General features: G+C 29.0%; 1 protein-coding gene across 1 annotated transcript in view; it reads left to right on the top strand.

The window, feature by feature from the left end:
* LOC107456893 (uncharacterized) overlaps nt 1–23,867 on the top strand; it is a 95,996-nt gene extending 72,129 nt beyond the window's left edge. The window contains exon 2 of the mRNA XM_016074868.4: nt 21,697–23,867. Within this exon, the coding sequence (XP_015930354.1) occupies nt 21,697–22,589 (893 nt within the window). The 3' untranslated portion in view covers nt 22,590–23,867. The remainder of the gene's footprint in view (nt 1–21,696) is intronic.
* The last annotated feature ends 373 nt before the right edge of the window (nt 23,868–24,240 follow it).

Raw genomic sequence — 24,240 nt, 5'->3', positions numbered from 1 at the left:
TAGCAAGAAAGGAGCGGAACTTGTGTTTTCTCAGCAAGAAAATAGGAAAGTCAACATAAGATTCTATTTTATACTATTTTCTGACTGATATATGATTTTGCATTAACATACCTGACAATTTTTTTTATATCTTCATGAAAATATCTTCTCCAAGTGGTAGTAGAATAAAAAGTGAATTGAAATTATAGGAAAAAATGCAATTTTTATTTTGTAATAGTTGAAACACACAATTGCTCAATTACCATGCATTTATTTATGCTAAATTATTTATAATATTGTGGATCAAAATCATTTTAAATTAAATTTATAAATCGAAATTTATAAATAGAAAGCATAAATTCTACCAGCATTTTAAACATAAAAATGTTTCGAGAAATATTTAAAAGTTTGCAATTATGCATTAATATTCAACTAGATAAATATTTTCAAACTATTCTAGGCATGAAATAAAATTAAAAAAAAAAAAAATTTTAATTTTATCGCTAAAATAAAAATTTAACAAAAACAAATGAAATTGACAAAAACAAATGAATAATTAATAGGTTGTTGAAAAAAACTAAAAGCTTTTTAAGAATTTTATGTTTTTTTCCGAATGCTCACTCAATGAAACGTGAACACAAATGTCTGACTTTCTAAGCTTAGAATCTATGCAATTTAGAAGAGACTAAACCGTCTTCCTCCAAATTTTTTAGTTCGATACATTCGCAATCACAAAGGTTCACTGGTTGAGTAAATGGAAGGACTAGGGGGTAGACGTGAGGGGGCGGCTACTACTAAATTGCGGTATCGTGGACATCCAGTACCTTCGAAAGAAGAAATAAATTCGTTCCGTAATGTTCTTAGAGGCATTACTTAGGTCCATCGCTTTGTTTCCGAAGGCTATTACTGAAAAGAAAAGGGAAAAAAGAACACTTTCTTTTCTTCTCCCCCATTTTGCCTTGACGGCTGCATCAAAGTCATTTCTCTAGCTGCGATGCCAAAGGGAAAAAGACAAACTACTTTTTCTAAAATTGAACTTCCAGAAAAGCGGAATGGGGAATGAGCAAATTTATCGTCTGCCAAGTGAAATGCGACAATCGTTATCGAATAAATTTTGCAAAACGAGACAATGAAATAAATAAAAATAATAAAAAAAACTCACTCCTCCAAATGAATAATAAATTTAGGTGACGCCTTTATGGTGTTGTTTGCTTAAAAATTTAGAAAAACGTTTTCCCCGATAGAATAACTTTTGAAAATCTTCAATGGCTTTTTTTCAATCAATTTTTCTTAATCAGTTTTTTTTAAAGAAAATTAAGAAAATTTTTTTTTGTGTACCTTGTTTTAAAGATGATAACAAACAGTTATTAAGGTTGATAAACAAACACCTTGAATTTTTCAACACCTTCAATGTGTTTCTGTACTAGTATATATACAGAGGACGCTGTGGTAGCTTAGTAACTCCCCACACTGTATGTATAATTCCATTATAGTAGTAAAAAAATGTTAAAATAGCTGGCTAAATATGACTAGAGAGATATGGATAATGCAAGGTAGGTAAACGCTGAACATTTCTTGATAAACTATGACAGCAGATAAAAAGCACTATGGATCTAACTTTTAACACGGATTAAACTAGGACGTGAAATTTTAGTTCTAAATATACTAGCCAGACTAATATTTTCGATCGCCACTATCTTACATTCATGAAAAATATGAATAATTTTTGAAATGCTAATAGATATAGCACAAAATACTTTTTGGTTGCGGAAACTATAAGGAATGTAGAAATTTAAAGAGCGAAACATAGTTATGGCAGCAATATTAATCAAAATAAGGCAGTCTTAAGATTTCGGTGTTTCAAGAAAGCAATGATTTCTCCGGCGGTAGATGGGTAACTAAGAATGTTTTGTTGCATTTTGTTCTGTATTAAAGTACGATAATCTGAACATATAAAGTTAATTTAAAGCATAACATTTTTAACGATGAAATTTACTCGCCTACTTATTAAATACTTGATCAGCGATGGTGAGTTGGCGTCAGGAAATTTCGTGTCCTGGACTTCGCCGAACTGTAATACCTTAATGGTGCAATAACAGTAAACCGTAATATCTTGCATATTAATCCCTCATAAATTTGATAATGCAAAGCTATGGTTTAATAGAAAAGAAACATGGTTTAATTTAACGGCCAATTAAGGTTTTCGGCAAATTTTTACGACATTATGATTCAACGTAGAACCATTGTTTTCGACAGTGTGTAGCAGCAGATAAATCAAAGAATGCTACTACTACTACATTACCTGTTCGATATTTTCTTAAATTTTGATTTGGTCTAATATAGCTACCAATACTTCAAAAAATGTTTACTAACAAAGGAGAGTGAATGAAAGAAAGCCAATGCATATGATGTACTTTAGATAAAAAGTAATCTCCATATAGATTTAGACATTTGTTCCACTGAACTAATAAGTTGCAGGAATCCCTTCTCACAAATCCCTAGGGATGCTGTATCAAAAAGTAACTCACTCCTTCACGTCATCGTACGACACAAATCTGGTACCTTTCAGCTGTTTTTTCTTTAATTGCCGGAAAACATTTAGAAAGAAACATGTTTTCTGATCATTTGTTCTTGATTGCAACTCACTGCCAATCCAACGTTTATCAATATCAGACACAACTGATAGTCTCTTCAGGTTTACCGAATTCAATCAGTAATGCCCCTGATGATCGAAACGAAATCTGACCACATCAGGCTGTTCATCTTTTGGAGTGCCCATGTTGTCGAACAACGGTGTTCAACCCAATGTGCAAGAGTATTAAAGAACTTTTATCCTCACACCTATTTTCATGAGAGATGCTTTGTGCCTGTGTCACACATAATGGACCAAACCATTATTGTGTAGGTTGGGTTGCCTCTCCATCATTTGACTCACTTTCGTATCAAAAGAAATTAGTTTTAAAAATTGAACAATAACAAATAGACCTTGTTTTAACAGTTTTTTTTTATTGTTGGTTGATTTATATTGAGAAGAAAACCATTTTATAACAAGTTTAAACTGAAAGTAAAAAGAATTTGAAAGAAAAAACTAAAACATATGCCTTTTGCCTTTTTACCATTTTATTCGAGAAAAACTCAAATTTAGTCGGTATACCATACTTATTACTGGATTTTTAAAGCAATAAATAATTAGCAAATTGCAAGATTTTGAACAAAATTTTTCCTGAAAGATAACTACTTAAAAAAACATTTAGAGAAACAAAAATATATAATCTTTATTTATTTCTCTTACAGTAACACTAAAAAGTTTTCAAAATAAAAAAAAAGTTAGATTAATATCCTCAATGTAATTACAATTCTAAGTTATTCTTAAAAAAAAAATCTTTCAGGATTTATTATGTTCCAAACAAATCGTTTGCAATAATTACTTTCAAAAACTTAAAAATATCGTTTTGTTTGAACCAATACCAGAAACGTTATTTCATTTTTTACAGTTTATTATCTTTCAAAACATGCACTTTTATACATTAGCTACCACCTAAAACAAAAATAAAGACAAATTTTAAATCATTCTCGTAAAAAAGCAAGCGATGCGATTTTAAATCCGGGCGTTTTCGAAGCACTTTTAATAGGACGCGCCATCTCGCGTCGGATTTATCATTCCTAGTGATTAACTGGTATCGTTCCGCGGATCTGAGCAGCGAAGCTATGCTTGTTCACGGACTTCTGCACTCGACGCTGGAGCTATTTATTTTCCATACTTCGTCTTTTCTGTCTTTTATTATGATTATCATTCAGTCTCTATGTTACTGGAGGATTTATTTGTCTGGGAAGGGGGTACTTTCTAAGGAATACAGACAAAGATAGCCCCCAAAGCAATTACTTTGTTCAATCAGCCTTCCGGAAGGAAGTCAGTAGACTGGATAGAACTTCTGCAAAAAGAAATGTCATTCATCACAACGTTTCTTGTATACCCGAAAGTTCTAATGTCGTCATTGTTTTTAAGAAGAAGAATTGAGATAGTAACAATTTCTTGAAATATATAAAAAACGATATTTTATCACGTTGGACTACATTTCTCCTCGATATTTTATATTTATGATCCCCCTATGGAATTACAAATATTTCATTTATTGTTCTTATGAGTTAAAAAAAAAAGTATAGTGCTATATAACTATTAAACTAGAATTATTGGGAAAATTATAATTGCTAACACATTAATTATGTGTCTTTGTCACTTTGTTTTTCTTAATTCTTCGTATGGTATGTTTTCCCAAGTACCGCATTAGTACGCATTTTACTTAAGATTTGTTTTAAAACGTTTGATTGTCTTTTTGAATCTTGTGTCCTTATATCTTACATTCAATCCAATGCAATCTGTACTGTAAAATATCGAATAATTAAAATGACAACTATGTAAATGACAATCAAATAAGCATTTCTGTTTACGCAGCTTCTTGTAATCCGAAAAATTCTAAGTAGTGGGCGCATTTTTCTTTTTAATTCACGTTAATCTCTGTAATAGAAAAATTTTTAATGACGGTGGCAATAAATTTTTTGCCAATAAACAAATTATGTGTCGTGGACACGTTCTCTCTTGTTTGTCTTGAGGCAGAACACGCTATGATACTAAATGGTTTGAATAATAGAAAAATTAGATTAATTATATAGATAATTATATAGATAATAGAAAATATTAGACTGATTATAAATCTCCAGCTAGTCTACAATATATACGCTGGGAATTCACTGTGATAGCTATTCACTGTGATGATTAACCAGGTATAAAATACAAATAATATAAACTATTAATCAAGATAAAATATAAAATTTCTGCCGTGAGACATGAACAGTTCCTTCCTTTGAATTTTTAATGATAGAAAATATTCAATGTAAAAGTATTGACGCATTGGGACAGGGCGACGAATTTGCATTCTATAGCTCGCCATTTACGACCGAATATTAGGGCTAGTGAAAAAAGTGAGTGTGTAAGTAACTAGTGAGTAAGTAACAGAATTTAACACTAGGGTAACAGAGTTTTACTCGAAAATGACAGTGTTTAAGAACTACAGAATTTGACTTGAGAATCACTAAGTTTGTGCGTTGCAGAATTTGACACCAATGATGTTTCTGCCATTTTAATTTTCTGTTATTTCGCTTATTTAAATGACTTAAATATATGGATGACATATACGGATGATATTGAGACTACAGGAACCTTATTTTAAGTGAGTGTTATTATTACTTTACAATAAAATGTGTTTCCATTTTTTTAAGTTCCTACATTCTCTTACAGTTTTGAACATAAAAAAAAGTTCTATAAACTACATTTGTTGACATTTTAAAAATTATTCATATTCTTCGTGAGAACAAGATCGAAATGTCATTCCTAAAATGTCTAAATTGTCATTCCCTAATTGTCAACATTTCTATTTTAAATTTCTGCCATAAACAGCTATTCATCTCGGACACCAATAGTTTTAAAGGAAAAAATTCCTGTGATTTGAATGAATGATTAAATAATAATGTTATAGGTCAAACATATCTATTACCACTGTTTTGCCCTCTACTATTTAAGTCGTGGATATTCCTTCTGAAAATATCACTATGATGGAATTAATTTTCACCAATAATTTTTAACGATTAATATTGGTTAAAAAAATATATTTTCAGATTTTCTTCAGTTTTGGATTTTCTTGTGTAAATAATAATATAATTCTTTTGAGTTTTAATATATTGTAATTATGCTAGAAATACAATTTATAATTATTTTGTTATTTTTTTTTATTTAAACTGGAATCAGGGAAGTTTTTGATTTGACGTAAAAAAGATAGGAATGCACACTTAATTAAGAAATTCTGAAACATAAATCAAAATTACTCTGAAAAAAAACCGTTGTTAATATTGCATAGAATTTATTTTTTCTCATTTCAAAAATCTAAAAAAATTTAATTAAAAAATGAAGTCTTGAAACTAATTTAAAATTTATTAGGCATATTTTATAGCTCAATTAATTATATATAATAAAAACAAAATCAAATCAGATGATTTGTTTTAATTAAAGATTTAGAATTTTCAGTTTTTCAAAAAAAGATCTTTTGAACCAACTATTAATATTAAATGTAGCTAAATAAGGAAATGGTATTTTTTTTCATAATAAGATTTTTTTCTTCATGTTTTTTCTTCATGTTTCTTCAAAATAAAGAAACACATCAATACTATTCCTAAACAAACAACAACAACTGGATGATATAACAAAAACAATTGAAAGATTATACGATATACAATACAAGATAATATCTCAATTATTATTGAAAAAATAAATATCGAATATGGTAATATTATTATTATTGGTAATGATAATATCGTGATAATTATGAAATACGTTATTATAGTAAGAGTGCTAGTTTCATTAAGTTTCTTTTTCGAAATTATGACAAAGGCAATTTCTTATTTAAGAAGATTAAAAAGAAAATTCATTTTCCGTTGAGAGAATTAAAAAAAATTTATTGCAAAATATTTCGATTTGTCATTAAATATCAAAGTTTTGTCACGTTCTTTTACGATATCAAAACTATGATACCACCCAGAGTTCGTAATCACTGATTTTTTAAACACGATCGTTATTTTAAGTTTTAAACATGATCGCCCTTTACTTTTTATAAGCCTTTAAATGAGACAATTTTAAACGAGAAAATATATATGTATTTTTTTTTATAAGTGTATTTCTGCTATAGCTATAATTTCTAAGGCGAATGTTTCTAAATTTAAAATGCCATTTAGCACCTTCTTTGACTAACAAATTAAAGTAACTTAGTTTTGAAAATTTTGCATTACGCTTTTTCTTTTTTAATTACTTTTTGGCAATAGAATATGTTTAAGGTTTTTTTTGGGGAGGAGCTTGGAAAAAAAATTGGAAAAGGGCGTAAATGACCTGCTTCTGTTGAGTGTAAAATGATATGTTGCAAGGCTGGAACAAAACAAAAGTAAAAAAAGGGGAAGCTACTCAATTAGTTCCACGCCAGTTTGAAAAATGGCTTTGAAAAAATATCATAAATCGAAAGAGTTAACAGAGTCTACTTATACGCCGGGGTTTTCTGTTAAAAGAATATTGGGAATGCTCGAAAAAGTGTTTCAAGCAATTTGCGAAAGCGCCTTGCCAAATTTCCCCAAATCGATTTCTTGAAGGTTCTTCTTTCCACTCGTATGTATCCTAACTCCACTTATTTTTGAAACTGGAATCCATCAGCAATTGATGAAGACTAACTTTGTTTATTCCTAAAACTTAGTTTGCTGTTTGGCCTGATATTGGATTTCCAATTTCGCTTTTGGTCGTTTTTTTTTCCTTCTTTCTCCCACTGACTGATTTCTCTCGCTAAATATCTAGAAGCGAGCACAAACAATTGGTTTTCATTCATTTTTTCCCTTCATCCCCAGTCACCAGAAATTGAAGTATTTTTTTCTTCTTCTTTTTCAGTCAGTTTTTTTCTTTCTCAATATTTTAGCGCAGAATACAAAAAAAGCCACTTGTATCTCCTTGCCTATTGATTGGCGAGTTCTTTCCGTGTTGCTCGCCAAAGAAGCGGATAAAAAAAAGAACAAAAAAAAAAGGAGAAACAAAAAAGGCGGGAATACAAATCCAACTTGTTGCCACTGCAAACTAATGGGATTGAATTCGTAAACTTTTTTTTTTGTATATACATTTTTGCAGGAGCCTTTGCTACTTCTCCTTATTTATCTGTAGTTTTTTTTTCTTTCTCTATTCTTTCCGGATCAGATTTCCAAAGAAAAACGTTTTTCATGGAGCTAGAATTCGAATTTTTTTTTCACTGTGTAAGAAGATAGTATGCAGGGAGTGAAGAAGGATAACTTTCGAACAAAAAAAAAAGCAAACGATAGTAAGAAACGGATAAATTTAAGATATAGAACTGTAATAGAAAACTCTCTACTAAGAAATGTGAATCAACAAAAATGGCAACAAATATAAATATATATTGAGGGTTCCATTTCTCTCACAAGTACCGTACATCAACTTTGGAGATTTATATATTTTGAGGTTATATATACATTTCCTTTTCCTGCATATATCCATGGGGGTTAGCCATTTTTTATTTTGACTTTGTTATCATCTAAAAAAAGAAGCTTTATCGAAGCAATAGCGTTGACTGATCGCTTGTTGAGCTTATTAGAGTAGCGTTTCGGGGATTTCGATTCCAAATAAAACGATTTTTTTATAACCATCGAATGATTTTTCGCGTTTTAGAGAGATTGGTTTTCTCGCAGAAACTGTTACAATTCATATCCAATCGAGAGGGGTAATCGGGTTATGGAAAAACACCATTCGGAATGGGCAAAGTTCTTTCAAAAATGAAGAATGGTGTTGTTATACAAAATTGATGGACATTTCGAATTCTATATTGGGTGCATTACTTACCCAGATTAAACAAAACGATAATGTGTGACAATGATAGTAGTTTTTATCATCAATTGAAAAAATATACTGGTTGTTTATCTAAAATGCCGATTTTAATAAGAAGTTTCAAAAAATTTAGACGAAATCAAATTACTATACATGTGCTAAAATTATTTTATATATACTTCTTAATAACGTATTCACACATTAGCGGGGTTTTTTTTATTTACTCAATCTAAAAATTTCATCCAAATGTGTATTTTTACAAAACAGGAAAGTTCTTAAACATTATTTTTTTTTCTAAATAATTCAATAATCTTAATCAATATCATAAATCATCTAAATAAAAAAGATAATCTGGGAAATAAAAGATAATAAATAGGGATAAAAGAGATCTAAATAATAATTTAAACTTATGTTTCATTCTCGTTTAATTTCGTCACTGAATATATATATATATATATATATATATATATATATATATATATATATATATATATATATATATATATATATATATATATATATATATATATATATATATATATATATATATATATATATATATATATATATATATATATATATATATATAGAGAGAGAGAGAGAGAGAGAGAGAGAGAGAGAGATTCCTCTTACAAGTAGAAGGTAGAAGTTAATGTTGTTCTAAACTTATATCTCTTACCAGTGTATTATTTTTTTTACTTCGAGCAGGCAGGTAATATCGTTTATGTTTGGTGCAGTGTTTTTCGGTAGTAATATGTTAAGCATATCACAATGGCAATTTTATACGATATTTTTTACACGAGGCATCGTTTCACCTTTAAATAACATCGTAAAAAGGTATAATGAAATCTATTTTTTTCGCACGAAAGTAACCCACTTAAAAGCGTGCGTCTTTCAGATTCTTTTTCAAATTTTCAGAAAGTTAAAGTTACACTATAAAAAATTCATTATTAAATTATGGTGAAAAGTACCGGTACTTGAGGTACCGTAATTACTTTATCCGTAATTTGATCTGGAATTTCTTACAGTGTAAAGCCCAACACTCACGGGGAGATGATTTAACTCTAACCTTAGAAAATTAAATTAATGTTCACATTCACTTTTAAAAGTTTTGAAAGATGTCGTAATATTGATGTAAAAAACGCTTTATTATTAGTATAGCAACTACCAGGATATGAGATTAACTCTAAGTAAATAAATTTTGTTCCGAATACTGCTAATTTAAAATTTTAGTTCTGAAAGGAATGCTATATGTAAGTAATGTTCAACTTCTTTATAACAAAAATGTACTAATTTTACTTTTTCCAGATGTGTTCAAACCCAGTAGATATTATATAAGTAGCTTAACAGTATAAACCTGTAATAACAGTAATACTGTATACATATAATCAAACAAAAAATACTGTATACATAAAATTAAGCAATACTGTATACATAAAACGAAACAATAATACTGTGAAAATAAATAATAAAAGCTAAATTAATTTTGCTAACCAACTTAAATATTTTTGACAGATTTTTATAGCTTGAATAAAATAAAGTAATAACATCATTTATGACATTTTTCTACTCGATGAGAAATAATTTAATATTGCTAATAAAATAAAATATTTCTTGACCGATTATAACTTGAATAAAATGAAATAATAGCATCATGCATGACATTTTTCTACTCGTTACAGATTAATTCGAACAAATATTTTCTTTCTGCAACAACCTAAAACTAATTAAAAATTCAATAAATAAAGTACAACTGATTTTAAGGGAGAAAAAAAGCTTAAGCTACACCGCAGTTTCTTACTTCATGTCCAATTCGTCGTAAAATCTCCGCCATTTGCATAAATTGCACGTGAGAATGCCAAATCCTTCTGCTCAAAGGGACCAATTAGAACGGAAACTGAAAAAGCACGGTAAGAGTTACAGTTAGTATTATTAGTGTTCCTGTTTCTTTTGACAAAGCGGTGGAATGAAAAATATTAAATAACTTATGTAGAATTCTTTTTCTTCTCTTTTTTACGGTGTTTTTTTCTTTCTTCTTCTCTTCAAAAGGATTTCGTGGGATTTGGAGATCTAAAAGATGAAATTGGTTAAGAAATGAATAAGAAACGAATGAATTCTTAGAAGTTTTATACAGTTTTGAGTCTAGACTTTTTGTCATAATTTTCGGATGAAAATATTTTATTGTAGAAGTATACTCGATTTTATGATATGCCTTCAAACCTAATTAACTTCTTAAGTAAATCTTACTAATTATAGTAAAATGTAAGGATTTAAACAGAATTTAAAATAAAAATTTTTTTTTTATAATTCTCGACATAAATGAGATTAATATAGTTATTTGTTATATTTCTGTTATTTACAATTGCTAAGGATAAGTTTCATTAAAATTTGAAATAAAATTTCATCTTTTTAAATATTAAGTTTTAAAAGATTAAAAACAGACTATTATGCATACATGTAGATGGATTATTTCGAAATTTAAAAAGAATAAAAAGAAATATCAAGGTTTGTATAAAATATAAAGCTGTTTGCAGTATAAAGCTTTATATAAAAGTTTTTATATAAAGGTTTATATTTAAATATATCCTTTTAGAAATGAAAAAATTAAAAATTCAATCAGAAATAATTTTAATAAGAAAACGTTATAATTAAGCGTTATAATTTTAACTCAATAAAATTTTTATTTGTTTTAAACCTTCATAGTTTCATAAATGTGAATAGAGAATATAGAAGAATATACTTTTCAATGTTTTTTTCTGCTTACATACTTTAAGTACACTTATTGTATACTTAAACAATACATTTACAACTATAAAGATTTAATTTCTAATGTATTGTATGTTATTAATTAGCAATCTCTTGTGTTGAAAAAACATATCCTATGGTTTTCTACTAGCAATTTTGCAAATGTCATATATATAAATTAAATGAAAATATGTTAGACTCAAAATAAATATTTCCTAGTATTGTGTAATTTTACTAGTTTACTAGGTTTAAAGTTGGTACTTAAAAATAATTTTTCAGTATTTATTCTTTTTCTAATGTTTAAAGTAACAAGTATGATGTTTATAATTTTTAAAGTCTTTTTCTAACTTTTTTTGTTGTTGTTAAATCTAGTATTTTTTCTCTCCGTGTAACTCAAATGCGTGTTAGTTCCATTAAAAAAGTCCTCCACGATGGCTAATATCTCCCAATACTTGATCCAGGAGTTCCCCGGCTTTAGGATTGGGTTCAAAATTACAAGGCCCGCGGAGTTGAAAATTGGTTGGCGCAAACTCAAATTTGGGTAAGCTGTTCACCGACGGTTATAAAATAAAAATCTTTATCTCCTTACTTAGATCTACATTTTAAAATAAAATTTAATATGAAATTTTATATAATTTAATATAAAATTTAATATTCATTTCAGGGTTTGGAAGAAACTATTTCTTTCAGAGCACTAGAAAAAGCTAGAAGAAATGGAAAAAACTGGGCAAAATGGAAGAAACTAAAATTGTCGATTATATTTTTTTAACGATGATTTATAATAATAGTTCAAGTTTTAAGAAAATAAAATTTAATATAGTGCAACAAAGTAAAACATTTTCATATAAATTTTTTTTTCCGGAAATAACTATTTGCCTAATTATTTGTATTTAAAAAAAATCTATGTAACTTATAAAAATTTGTTTTGAGTTTTTATTTATGATATCCTGATTTTCCGAAACAAATATGTATACCTTATATGTAGATAAATTTATACATTCATGATTAAATGAACTATTTATACTCACAATGTTTTTAGCTTACGCAACATTCTGTTTAAAGGTAGAATTATATAAATAATAACGAATGTTATGTATCAGTGTATTAATTCTAAAGTTTTAATATCGTTAAAAAATTTTCAAGTCTTAAAATCTTTATAGTAACTTTTTAAAGGACAGTGTGTTTTTCTATAATCTTAGATAGTAATTTTGTCTTTAAATCATTTCTCTAAAATATTTTTTTTTCTTGATTTTTTAACAATAAAAATTAATTTAATTTTTCGCCCTAAATTTAGAGTATAAGTAAATTCTAAGCAAATTCACTAAATATATCGAAATATGGGGTAAAAAAAAATTAGCTTTGACATTTATATTTCAAAGTTAAAATGTTTTATTTTTAAAATAAAACTTGTCGGTTTGAACGCAATTTTCAGTTCAATTATTTAAAACAGCTTTAAAATCAACTTAGTAAAATCTATTCTTCTCTAAATTTTATAAAAATTAATTATTAATTTGAAAATAAAAATGTAGTAGTTTAAAATAAAAAAGTTACGTTTTAAAATCCTTTAAGTTAATTTTCCAAATTATATTTAATTTAGAATATTATGATTAGGTATGTAAAGAAACCCTTAGTATTAGGAATTATTTATTGATAAAAACCTTTCGAATACCTTCTAAGATTTGTCTTCGCATTTATACTGAACAGCATTTGTTTTGGAAAATTAGTTTTCTGTTTGTATTGTAGTACTATGTGAAACTAGTACAATGTCTGATCCATAGTATAAATACAATGATATACAATTATGGTTATGTTATTTTAAAAGTACTTTATAATAGTAAAATTGGTAGTAAATTTGTGATAATAATTATTATAAAATTAATTCCGACAATACTTCTTTATGCAAGAAAACAACTACACTTGTTTAGATTTCTTAAAAAATTCATTAAATTCATTTTTATTTCCAATTTTTGCTTTCTAATCTTTGCTTACAATTTTTCTATCATTTAAACAAGATTAAATTATAAAATATTTAAAATTTAAGTTTTATACTTGATGAAAAATTTAATTTGATAATGAAACAAGTTGACCACTTCTGGTAAGTTGGTTAGCCCCTATTATCAAGAATCAAATTTATCTTTTATAATTAAAGAGAGCAAAAGTTTTGTAACCTGACCATCCTTCTATCTTGACCATCCTTCTATCTTTAAACCCTGAAATAAGTCAAATTCGAAAAGTTATTGAATGCTATTTCGAACTCTTCATAGATTGATGAAAAATATAAAATTTTTCATAATATAATATCGATTAGAATTTTACTGAATCGGTTAAATGGTATTCAAACCTAACATAAACGCCTTTGTTATTAAACCATACGGGAAAATATAAAGGGCTTTTGCAACAAATATGTTTGCAGCAACATAGATGACAATTTATATTTTAAAATAATTATATTATTACGATGCTAAGGTTTCTAATAGCAAGCATGCTCTTGCGTGTTGATGTTTTAAGAAATTATTTACCATAAATGATTGGACTACATCGCTAACATGATATTAACCGTATATTCTAAGTGACATTTGGTTTAACAACAATTAGTAATAACAATGAAATAAACAATTCAACTGAAAACTAATTTTGTATTGCAATTTTTTATTCATTCAGGCAATTAACGTTAGGTTTAACAACAATTAGTAATAATAATCCAATAAACAATCCAATTGAAAATTAATTTTGTATTACAAATTTTTATTCATTCAGACAATTAACGTTAGGTTTAACAACAATTAGTAATAACAATCCAATAAACAATCCAATTGAAAATTAATTTTGTATTACAAATTTTTATTCATTCAGGCAATTAACGTTAGGTTTAACAACAATTAGTAATAACAATCCAATAAACAATGCAATTGAAAATTAATTTTGTATTACAATTTTTTATTCATTCAGGCAATTAACTTTAGTTTTAACAACAGTTAGTAATAGCAATCCAATAAACAATTCAATTGAAATTTAACTTTGTATTACAGATTTTAATTCATTCAGGCAATTAACGTAATGTAGAAGAGGATTTCTTAATATAGTAGAGGAAATAAAACTTTAATGTCAAGTTAGAATTTTTTAACACATTCATCTCCATTTTAACTGGTAACAAAACAAATAATAAGTACATGAAAAACATGACATACTTAAGAATAACATGATCTAAGAAATGATACAAAGGAAAAACAATGACTCATCCCTCCTATTATGTGACTACCTATCAAAATCTATCAACTATCTAAATCGACCCCCTCCAATATTCCACTTAAACAGATTTTGCTTAAACAGGGATTTCGTTAATTAGATATTTTTTTCATTATAAAATTATCTCGTAAAACGTGAAACTGCACGAAATTAAAATTCTGCCTTCGTAAAAATGATATGAAGCTGTATTCTAACTGGTTTTTAACATAATTTTGAATTACAGTCGGTTAAGGCGGAATTTTATGATCCTTGTGTATACATTGTCTCCGGATTCAATTAAAATAACTAAAAAAATGAATTAAAAGAAACGCTAGAAAGAAGAAAAAAACAAATATTTAGAAAGCTATCAAGTAAAGTATTTTTTTTAAAAGCAAAATTTTTTTTTTATATGAATGATTTTTTTTTCTTCTTATTGAAACGAATTTCGAATGGTAAGAACAACAAAGTCTTATTGAAAAAAACAACATTCTTGTTCCGAATTTCAGTGTTTGAGAAATATTGAAAAGTAATTCCTTGACTTGAAAGTGCTTTCCCTTTGGTAAGAGAAATCGATTTCTAAAGCGAGTGGTTTAAGAAATTCCGTTATCTCGCTGGTTGCAGGCACCAAACATGTGTCGGAAGTGGAAATCAATTCCAGAATTTATTCATTTCTATACACTCACTCTCACACACAACCATGCTGACTCGGATTAATTCATTCCTTTAAGTGAAGGACGATTCTTCATGGACTCCCGATTCTGATTGGTTCGCTCATCGGACTGTACGTTTCGGATTAGTTCGAAGGTCTGGAAAAGGCAGTCGCTCGTTTTGATTAAGGACTCCCTTTTAAAGTTTCGCCTAACGAATCCTGAGTATCGTCTGCGTATCTAGAAAGAGTTCTAATGAAGTGGAGTACCTAGATTTTCGAACAAGTAGTACAAGTAGTGCTTGTGGAAGCTTTGCTGTTCGAAATATCTCCCATTTATTTCTTTGTTATTAATGCACAAGGTGGAAATAAAATGCAATTGGCTGCTTTGGAAACATGCATTATTTTAATCCATTAAAATTGTTCTTTTCGTTCGTTAAAAGTCATTATTTACTTCTTATGGCAATGGACTTATCTATTTACCAGTTTCTGATGGCTAAATGCTCGTTATAATTTTAAAAGCTTTAAGACTTAGTGATTCATTTTAACATTTTTTTTCTTTTTCATCATTATTTCAAGAATAGCATATTAAGACAACTTATGCAATGCCGTAAGTAGCACAAATTCAACAGTACTTATTCGCGCATTAGTAGAGAAAATGATGCAGGAATAAGAGCATCAGCCCATCCCTGATTCAAATCTCAGGAATGGTTGGCCGATGTACGAACTCTTCTCCCGGTTTGCCTCGACCTCAATGCTAGTGTTAACTATCCTCAGTAGTCGATGGACCATGGATAAGAATTTTCTGCCATCGGATTAACCCTAGTTGGTTTTCATGCTTGGAGGGGAAAACCTCCACGTAACGTAGAGGTGGGTTACTCCTATTAAAAAATCCTCCAAAGTAAGTTTGTCCCAATGATTGATGGTCGTCGGGCTACCGAAGCGGGGGTGCCATCCCCTCCGCAGAGGATCAAAATTGTGATGGCATGTCTTCGGATCATCCTCCGGGATGTTTCCCAGACCGTCGCCAATAGCCCATTGTGCAGCTCTAGTGCGACGTAAATTAACAACAACAACAACAACAACAAATGATTGATCTAGGAGTTCGTTCAGTTTTCTCGGTTTGCCACAAAATTAAAAGAATACGGAGTTAAACGTTGAAGGTCGTGAACCACAATAAAGATGAGTGGGATTTTCAGACCTAGTTATAAAATATTGAGTTGGTAGGAAAGTTATTATGTACATAACATTAAGAAACTACTATGAAACTATGATAAGCCATGTGTAAAATTAAAAAAGAAATTGTGTTTAAAAAGTTTTACAACATGAAAATCTTAGTGTTGTGTGCAATATTTATGAACTAAATTAAAAACATAGACGTACATAATGTTCCAGAAAATCTAGCAATACAGGCGGAGATAGTATTTTTTCTGATATTACGAAAATATAGACATTAGGAATAAAAAAAATAAACTCTAACGTATAGAAATGATATCAGAAATGTTTAAAAATTCTAGATCCGTACTTTAAAATTTAAAATCAAATTCACTTTTTTTTTCATTTTGAAAAAACAAAAGCACATTAAAACACATTCTTAAATTGAAAGGGAAATATGAGACTTGTTATTTTTTCATGATTATTTCTCCCTTTACTTAGAGTTTAAAAAAATTCAATGAAAGTATGAGACTTGTTATTTTTTCATAATTATTTCTTCCTTTACTTAGAGTTAAAAAAAAAATCAATAAAAGTATGAGACTTGTTATTTTTTCATAATTATTTCTCCCTTTACTTAGAGTTAAAAAAAATTCAATGAAAGTATGAGACTTGTTATTTTTTCATAATTATTTCTCCCTTTACTTAGAGTTAAAAAAAACTCAACAAAAGACACAATTTATTGAATATTGACTTCAATTTTTATCGGTGTCAAATAAAAAACAAACTTTTTTCGATGATTTTTGTACTTTAGTTTAGAAACATCGAACAGAAAACAACTGAATTTCTAAAATTTTCTAATAACGTTTTGTTGCAATAATTTCCCCATTTTTCACGTTTTGTGTTAACAGGTGTTGGATTTGAGACTGATATTTATAAAACGGAAATTCGAATCATGTTTGGAGCTACTTGAAAGCTTCTTGAAAGGAAAATATTTGTACCACTAGTACCGAAATGAAAATATTTTGAGAAATTAAGTGTTAAAAATTTGTGCAAGATGTATATTTTTCAGGAGAATAGGCATTTTGTATCTGTTCAAAGTACAGTTTATGAAATAAAAAGAGAACTTTCCAGAAAATAAAATTTCAACATATTTTGAAACAATGTAAACGTAAAGTACACAATGCTATTATAATAAAAATTAATAAATACGTAGGAGTGTTTATATTAAATTCGAAAAACAAAATTTCTGATTTTACTTTCGAATAAAGTATGCAGTACAGTCGATAAACGTTTTTTCGTTTTGGTTTTGAAACAGAGTAAAAACTACCTGAAACTCGATAGAATTTTTTTTTCTAAATTATAGTATTGTGACCCGATATTGGTTTTCTAACCAAGTAAAGCAATAAAAAAAATTTCAGTGTTATATGGTGATTTTTCTTTTTTTAACTTTATTGAACTTTGTGGATAAAATATCTGTTTATTCACTGAGTAAGATATACACAAAAATACAAATATAATAGTGATATTAACTCTATATATTACATACTTAAATCCTCGCTAGTTAAATATTATAATTTATTTTCATCATTTAAATTACATCCATCTCAATCGAAGCAATTTAAAATCAATGAAAATTTTAATCTCAAAAACTTGTGACAATAAAACGATAAGCCACAATGCGATATTTTAAATGTTTATCTTGCTTTGTTAATAGGATACGCATGAAATATGTAAAGTACTTATCTAGAAATAATACTAATAAGCAGTTAGAATTAAAACCGTCGACTCTGAATAAAATGTGGCTTATCTTTATATTACCTCAACCCCTTCAATTCTGGAGAGTTGAAGTCGTTAACGTGCTTGGAATCCAATATGTTTGAACACGTGTTTTTTTCTTTAAAGTAAATTGAAATCAAACTAGTTTTAATATTAACGAAAAATAAATAAAATATCTGAAAATTTATGAATCCGTTTTAATATTTTTACGTTTCAAAGCCACCTGAATATAATATCCTTTAAATCCGTTTGGGGCAGTATTATCCTGTTTTCTTAAAACGCGAAAAAATCGACAACTAAACTAGGGATGTATCAGGTAAGCGGCAATTATCCAGTACTCAGCTCACTCGGTCAACAAATAATTTTCCTACCTGATACCGCGGTTCTCAGTATCAAGAATCTGTACTAGGAACCCTAACCCGGGTAATTTAACCAGATATCCAGTGATAGTTAAAATTCCATCTGGTACTGGATATCATGTGATAGAGCTTACGCCTTCCAATGAGGTGAACCGGATTCAAAACCCACTGATGGCTTGTCGGTACGAATTCCGCACCCAGCTCGCACCGGCCTCAGTGCTGACTTAAAATATCGTCAAGGGTGAATGGACCCTGAGTTAAAGTCCTCTTTCCGTCAGGCAAACAGTATGTGGTTTTGTAGTTTTTCTCTCCGTGTAATGTAAATGTGGGTTAGTTTCATCAGAAATTCCTCCATGAAGTCGAAATTCTCCCAATACTTGATACAGGAGTTCCCTTGTCTTCTGGATTGGGTTCAAAATTACAAGGCTATGGAGTTGAATGTTAGTAGTTGTAAACCCGAAATTGGGTCGACTGTTCAACGATAGTTATAAAATTTAAAACTGCAAAATATTTAATTTGGATGCTTTTTATAATTAAGTTTTAAAAAATCTAAAAATAAAGCAGTTTTTTATTTATATAGGAGTGCAATAAAAATTTTCTTGAAGCCTCATTTTGTAAAATGGTTTTCTTAAATAGAAAATTATACATTTTCCACATTGAATTGCATAAATGTTATTATATATGACCTGTAAATAAATCAAAATATGACTTTGAACCAGGAACCGGTCTGGTAACTAAGTTTATGCAGAGTCCCGAACACCCGGGTTTTGCAAACCTTTAGGATCAGATACTTATCTTATCTAAATTATAGAGAAATAATTAAACCACTGAGAACCGTTGGTTTAGCTAGAAATTTGAATCTTGGAGCTTGGTTGGAGTTGGAGAATTTTCATTGAGCCAAAATGTATATTCCAACAATGTTGAAAAACAGCAAATTGCTCCAGTTTCCCAGCATAATGATAATTATTTTGTTTTATTTAACGATCAATGCTTAAAAAATCAATTTGTTTTTAATGTTAGCAAATTTTCTACTTGCTGATAACTGCATCAAATAAAAATGAAAAATATGTTTAAAATTTCCGTCTTTCATTATTTTGATACAATTTACTATTTTCATTTATTCTAAAACAACTATTTAATTTTTTTAAGTCTTTTTTTTTAAATGTTTCCGGCAAAAATCTTTCTTTCTTCTTTTTTTTTAAGTTTTTGCAATCTCTTGGAAAATAGTGTTCTATTTTAATAAATGGAGAGCTTGGAGCCCAGTATTAAAAAAATAAAAATAATAAAAGCGTAAGATGGGAAAACACGACGTCTTCTTATAAAAATTGGCTTTATTTCCACTTGAAAATTATTTTTTTTCTTTATTTATTCGGCGCTCGTAAATTTGGAATGCCATTTCATCCATTCATTTCCTTCTGTTTTTACACCTCTTCTCATATAAAAGACAGCCAACCACTTTCCAAATATTTGCACGAGCCCAATGAAAACATTCGACTTTAACTGGGTTTTGCATCCATTCTGTCAATATTTTTTTACCCCTTTTTTTATATTCTTTTTGAACATGTGCGACAGAAATAAGAGAGAGAGAACGCGAGAGATTGTATTGTTTTCTATTTGTATTCAAAAAAGAAAAGAATATACTTTTTTGCAATTTTTTTTAAAAATCTTTTTCTTCTCTTCCTGATGCTCGTTAAACTGCTAGCGTCGCAAATGAAAATCGTCAGCAGATGTGATTAAGTAGGGCTAGGGAAAAAAAATTGTTCGAGAAAGGAATGTTCATGAAAAATGAAAGATAAAAGACAAACGATCAAAAAAAAAAAAAAAAAAGAATACTTAGAAATTTAGAGGGAAAAAATTATACAGAATATTTTAAGAATAGAATGCAATAAGGCGAATCATTCTCACAAGAATGGTGCAGACGATAAAAAAAAATGAAATATCAACTTCTGGAAATGGCAACAGTTTCTAGATTCTGCATCAACAGGCTTAGAAGTTGGGTGGAGTAGAAAAAAAAAATCCAATTTTTCTCTCCACTAATGACATTCATAACGATTTTCAATTGAAGACTCCTTGCAATCTAATAAACGGAGATTTTTTAAAATGATAACACTTCTTACTTCTTCGTTTTTGAGAAAAATGAAGAACGGAAAATCGTTTGCAAAAAAAAAAAAAAAAAAAGTATTGGCGGGTTTACTTGGCGAAAAAAGAAAATGATGACGGAGGAAACGGTGCCGATGAGTAAACGAGCTGGCTCTGCTTAATTTTTGCTTAGTTTCTCTTTCCTTTACCTTGCCCCACCAACGAAGTGAAATCGAAATAAAGAAATTAATCTGATTGTAGAAAAAAAATAGAAGTGGAAAGATTGGAGGAAATCGATTCTTCGGGTAGAAAAGTTAATGATTTTTTCCAAGAATACATGCTATTCTTTTTTCCCCCCACTCTATTCGAACAGCAATACCCAATAAGTCGCACACTTTTTCTCGAAGATGATACATTAATCAATTTTTTTGTTCAACCTTTTGCATATTAATATTTAATTTCTTTCATTTCGGATAGTATAAATGTTTCGCTTTACTTTGAGAAATTTCTTTAGAAACAGAATAAAGTAATTAATAATATAAAAAATGCAGTAAAAAATATGTATAGTTTTGTATTTTTTAACTGGAAATAAGTTTTAATAAAGCAAAAAAATTATCTAGCAGTTCCTTTTGTTGTATTGTAATGTTTGTAATTCTAAAAAATAAATTTTAAAATACATAATAAGCAGTATTTAAATTTTAATAGTTTAAGACTGGGACAAATAATTATGCTTATAATTATGTTTTAAAAATTACCGAGACTCAAAAATTAAACAGATAAATAAGAATAATTCCATATTTTATTTAAGCAAAGCATTTTACTCCAAATATTGATAATAACGCTATTTTATTAACACCAAAGTATAAAATATTTTAGCAAAAGATTATAACCCAGTTTTGAAATAATTGTGCAAAAGTCTTAGACATATATAAAAGAATATTTCCTATGTTTTTGAAAAGCTGGTGATTTAAGGTGATATATATTTGCAAAATCCTATAGTGTCGCATTAAAGAATTTCTGAAAATTTAAGAAAACTGTTTATTTTAGTCAAAATGAATAGAAAGTACGGAAATAAAAAAAATACATCTAATCTTGTGTTTATTCTATTTTTTAAAGTTATCGTTGGTTGCTCTATTATCAATGGATTAGACGGTTTTGACTCTTATTTTGCATTCAACTATCTCAGTGTTATGTATTTTTTAATTATTATTTTGGCTTTCTGCAATATAATATCTCAATAATAGTGGGTATCGCTTTACTTTCTACAATTTTTTTTCGAAACGATGATAAAATATATATATTTTTCTTTACAGGATACATTTACGACGTACACACAACAGATGGTTACATAACAGACCCAGCTCCAGATACAACAGCAGTTGTCGATACCTGTAACCATCATCACTTTCATCATCATCACCCGAAGACTGACACACCCTGGATTGCCTTCGACGAAGATGACGAAGAAGATCAAGAAGGTAGCTGCTCTTCGGATTCCTTCAAAAAACAGAGCAATGCTTCTGGTGGCGAATCTTCCACTAGTTCTTCCGACGAGTCCAACAACAGTACAGGCTGTGGCTCCCATGTTTCCAATTCTTCCTGTTCCGGAGGTAGAGGTGAAGCTACTTCCTTCCTAGTTATAGGTGACGGGAGGGCACGCAGGAGAAAAGACCCTGCTGCTCCCAGAAGAGACAGATCTCGCTATACGTGCTCCGAATGTGGCAAACAGTACGCTACATCTTCCAATCTTTCTAGACATAAGCAGACGCACAGAAGCCCGGACTCGCAATTAGCCAAGAAGTGCCCAACTTGCGGCAAAGTGTACGTCAGCATGCCTGCATTATCCATGCATGTGCTCACTCACTCGCTGAGCCATAAGTGCAACGTATGTGGGAAAGCATTCTCTAGGCCTTGGCTATTGCAGGGGCATATGCGGTCACATACTGGTGAAAAACCTTTTGGATGTGCCCACTGTGGTAAGGCCTTCGCGGACAGATCTAACTTGCGTGCGCACATGCAGACGCACTCTTCTTTCAAGCACTATCGGTGCCACAAGTGCAACAAGTCGTTTGCTCTCAAATCTTACCTCAATAAACATTTCGAATCCTCCTGTTATCGTATGGAGGGTTTGGTTGAAGTGGCGGATGACGATGTTGAAGGAGATGATGAATCTGAAGTTCCAGATACGCCCACGGAGACGCTGTAGTCCATGATATCAAGGCTTGATACCGGTGCACTTGAAGGTAGTCCCGCATAAGATACATACTTCAAGTATCAGTAGCTGCAGTGCAAGTGATAAAGTTCCATTAGCGTTGCGTATCTATATTCTTTTTCTTTTTTGACCTTCCCACAAATTCGAGTAACGAATAGAATGTAGTTGTGCTTTCAGATACAGACTTCTTTCTATGTTTTGTAACAAAATGAATCGTCGATTGCCGATGAATGGTATGGTGTACAGATATATTCCTTAGTACTTAATTAGTCTATCACATGTTAATGAAAGTATAAAATCAATCATTTATCTATAGTGCAACAGCCATAATGAGGATAATTTTATTTTTTATTGTTTATAACTACTCTCTCTATAAACAGAAACTCTTGAGAAATTTAAACCGGTAAGTTAAAGACCGATTGCAAAACGTTAATCAGCAATAACTAATTTCATGCGAATAGTTTGATTATAGTAACATTCAATAAAATAAAAAATATATATGAATAGAATGTTTATTTAAACAAATTTAAGGAAATTTGTGTCCATGATTAAAATAATTTATTAAAACTATTTCTTGAAAGTAATAAAGTTTATAGACTTTTACTTATATTTTCATAAGTTTAATTACCTTCATATATTTTTGGCCTTTATTTTAAAAATTGAATTAACTAATTAATATTGCAAGACAAACGAGTATTTTATGAACCTAATTTATGTTTGTTTACATTGATTTGTTATAGCATATATGACTTAAATGTTAAGAATATGAGTTTTATGTATATCTCAAAGATATGTTTAGATTTTTTTCATTGATTTTATTATTTACTTTATAGCATGTAGTTTTATTTATTTACATACACGTTTAACGCTTTCGGCTAAATGCGTTTAAAATATCTAGTCATATTCAATGTTTATCATTTATACCTCAAAAGTATTACTATAATTTAAGAAAAGTATACCTTTGTTAAGTTTGTGCAGTAAGTTAAATGCGTGATATATTTTGCCTTAAAAAGTTTTTGTTGCTTGTATATTTCTGTTCCAAACACGCAAATTTTCAGTCTCTCTCAAATTATTTTAAAATTTATTTTTGATAATTATGGTATTATTTTTCTGATCACTTTATAATTATAAAAACATATTAATTTGAATAATTTATACAAATTACTCATTTACTTCAAAAAAAATCTTGTTTGTCATGAAGAAATTTTTCCAATTTTACAGAAGAGTATTTATATTTAAGAGAAACCTGCGACTTATTGTTTTATACTGCCCGATATTTTGTTTTAAAATCTATGATAACCATAAAACACTAATACATAAAATGTATCAAAGTTAAAGAATTTTCGCTATTGCGTGCGCATTATCAGCTTTTGACAATCCGGTAAACATCGGAAGCTTTTGACAAACTATGACAAATGCGCATCGTGATCGCCGTGGTTGATTTATAAACATGAAACCGATCCATCATATCGAAGACAATGCGCCAATCGATATGGCATGCTTTAGTCTCTCTTTTTGTTTTTGTTTTCTCTGTTGCCGTAAACACAAAAGGCTTTGACACAGTTTGGCACTTAATTTATTACACTTTCCATTAAAAATTGGTTTGGCGAATAAATAACTAACGGGATACCTTTTTCACATATTA

This window comes from Parasteatoda tepidariorum, chromosome 10 (assembly GCF_982258835.1).
Source record: "Parasteatoda tepidariorum strain Cologne lab strain chromosome 10, Ptep-v5.0, whole genome shotgun sequence".
NCBI classification, from domain to species: Eukaryota; Metazoa; Arthropoda; class Arachnida; order Araneae; family Theridiidae; genus Parasteatoda; species Parasteatoda tepidariorum.
The sequence above is the reverse complement of the archived record's forward strand: the minus strand, read 5'-3'. Positions and strand labels throughout refer to the sequence as shown.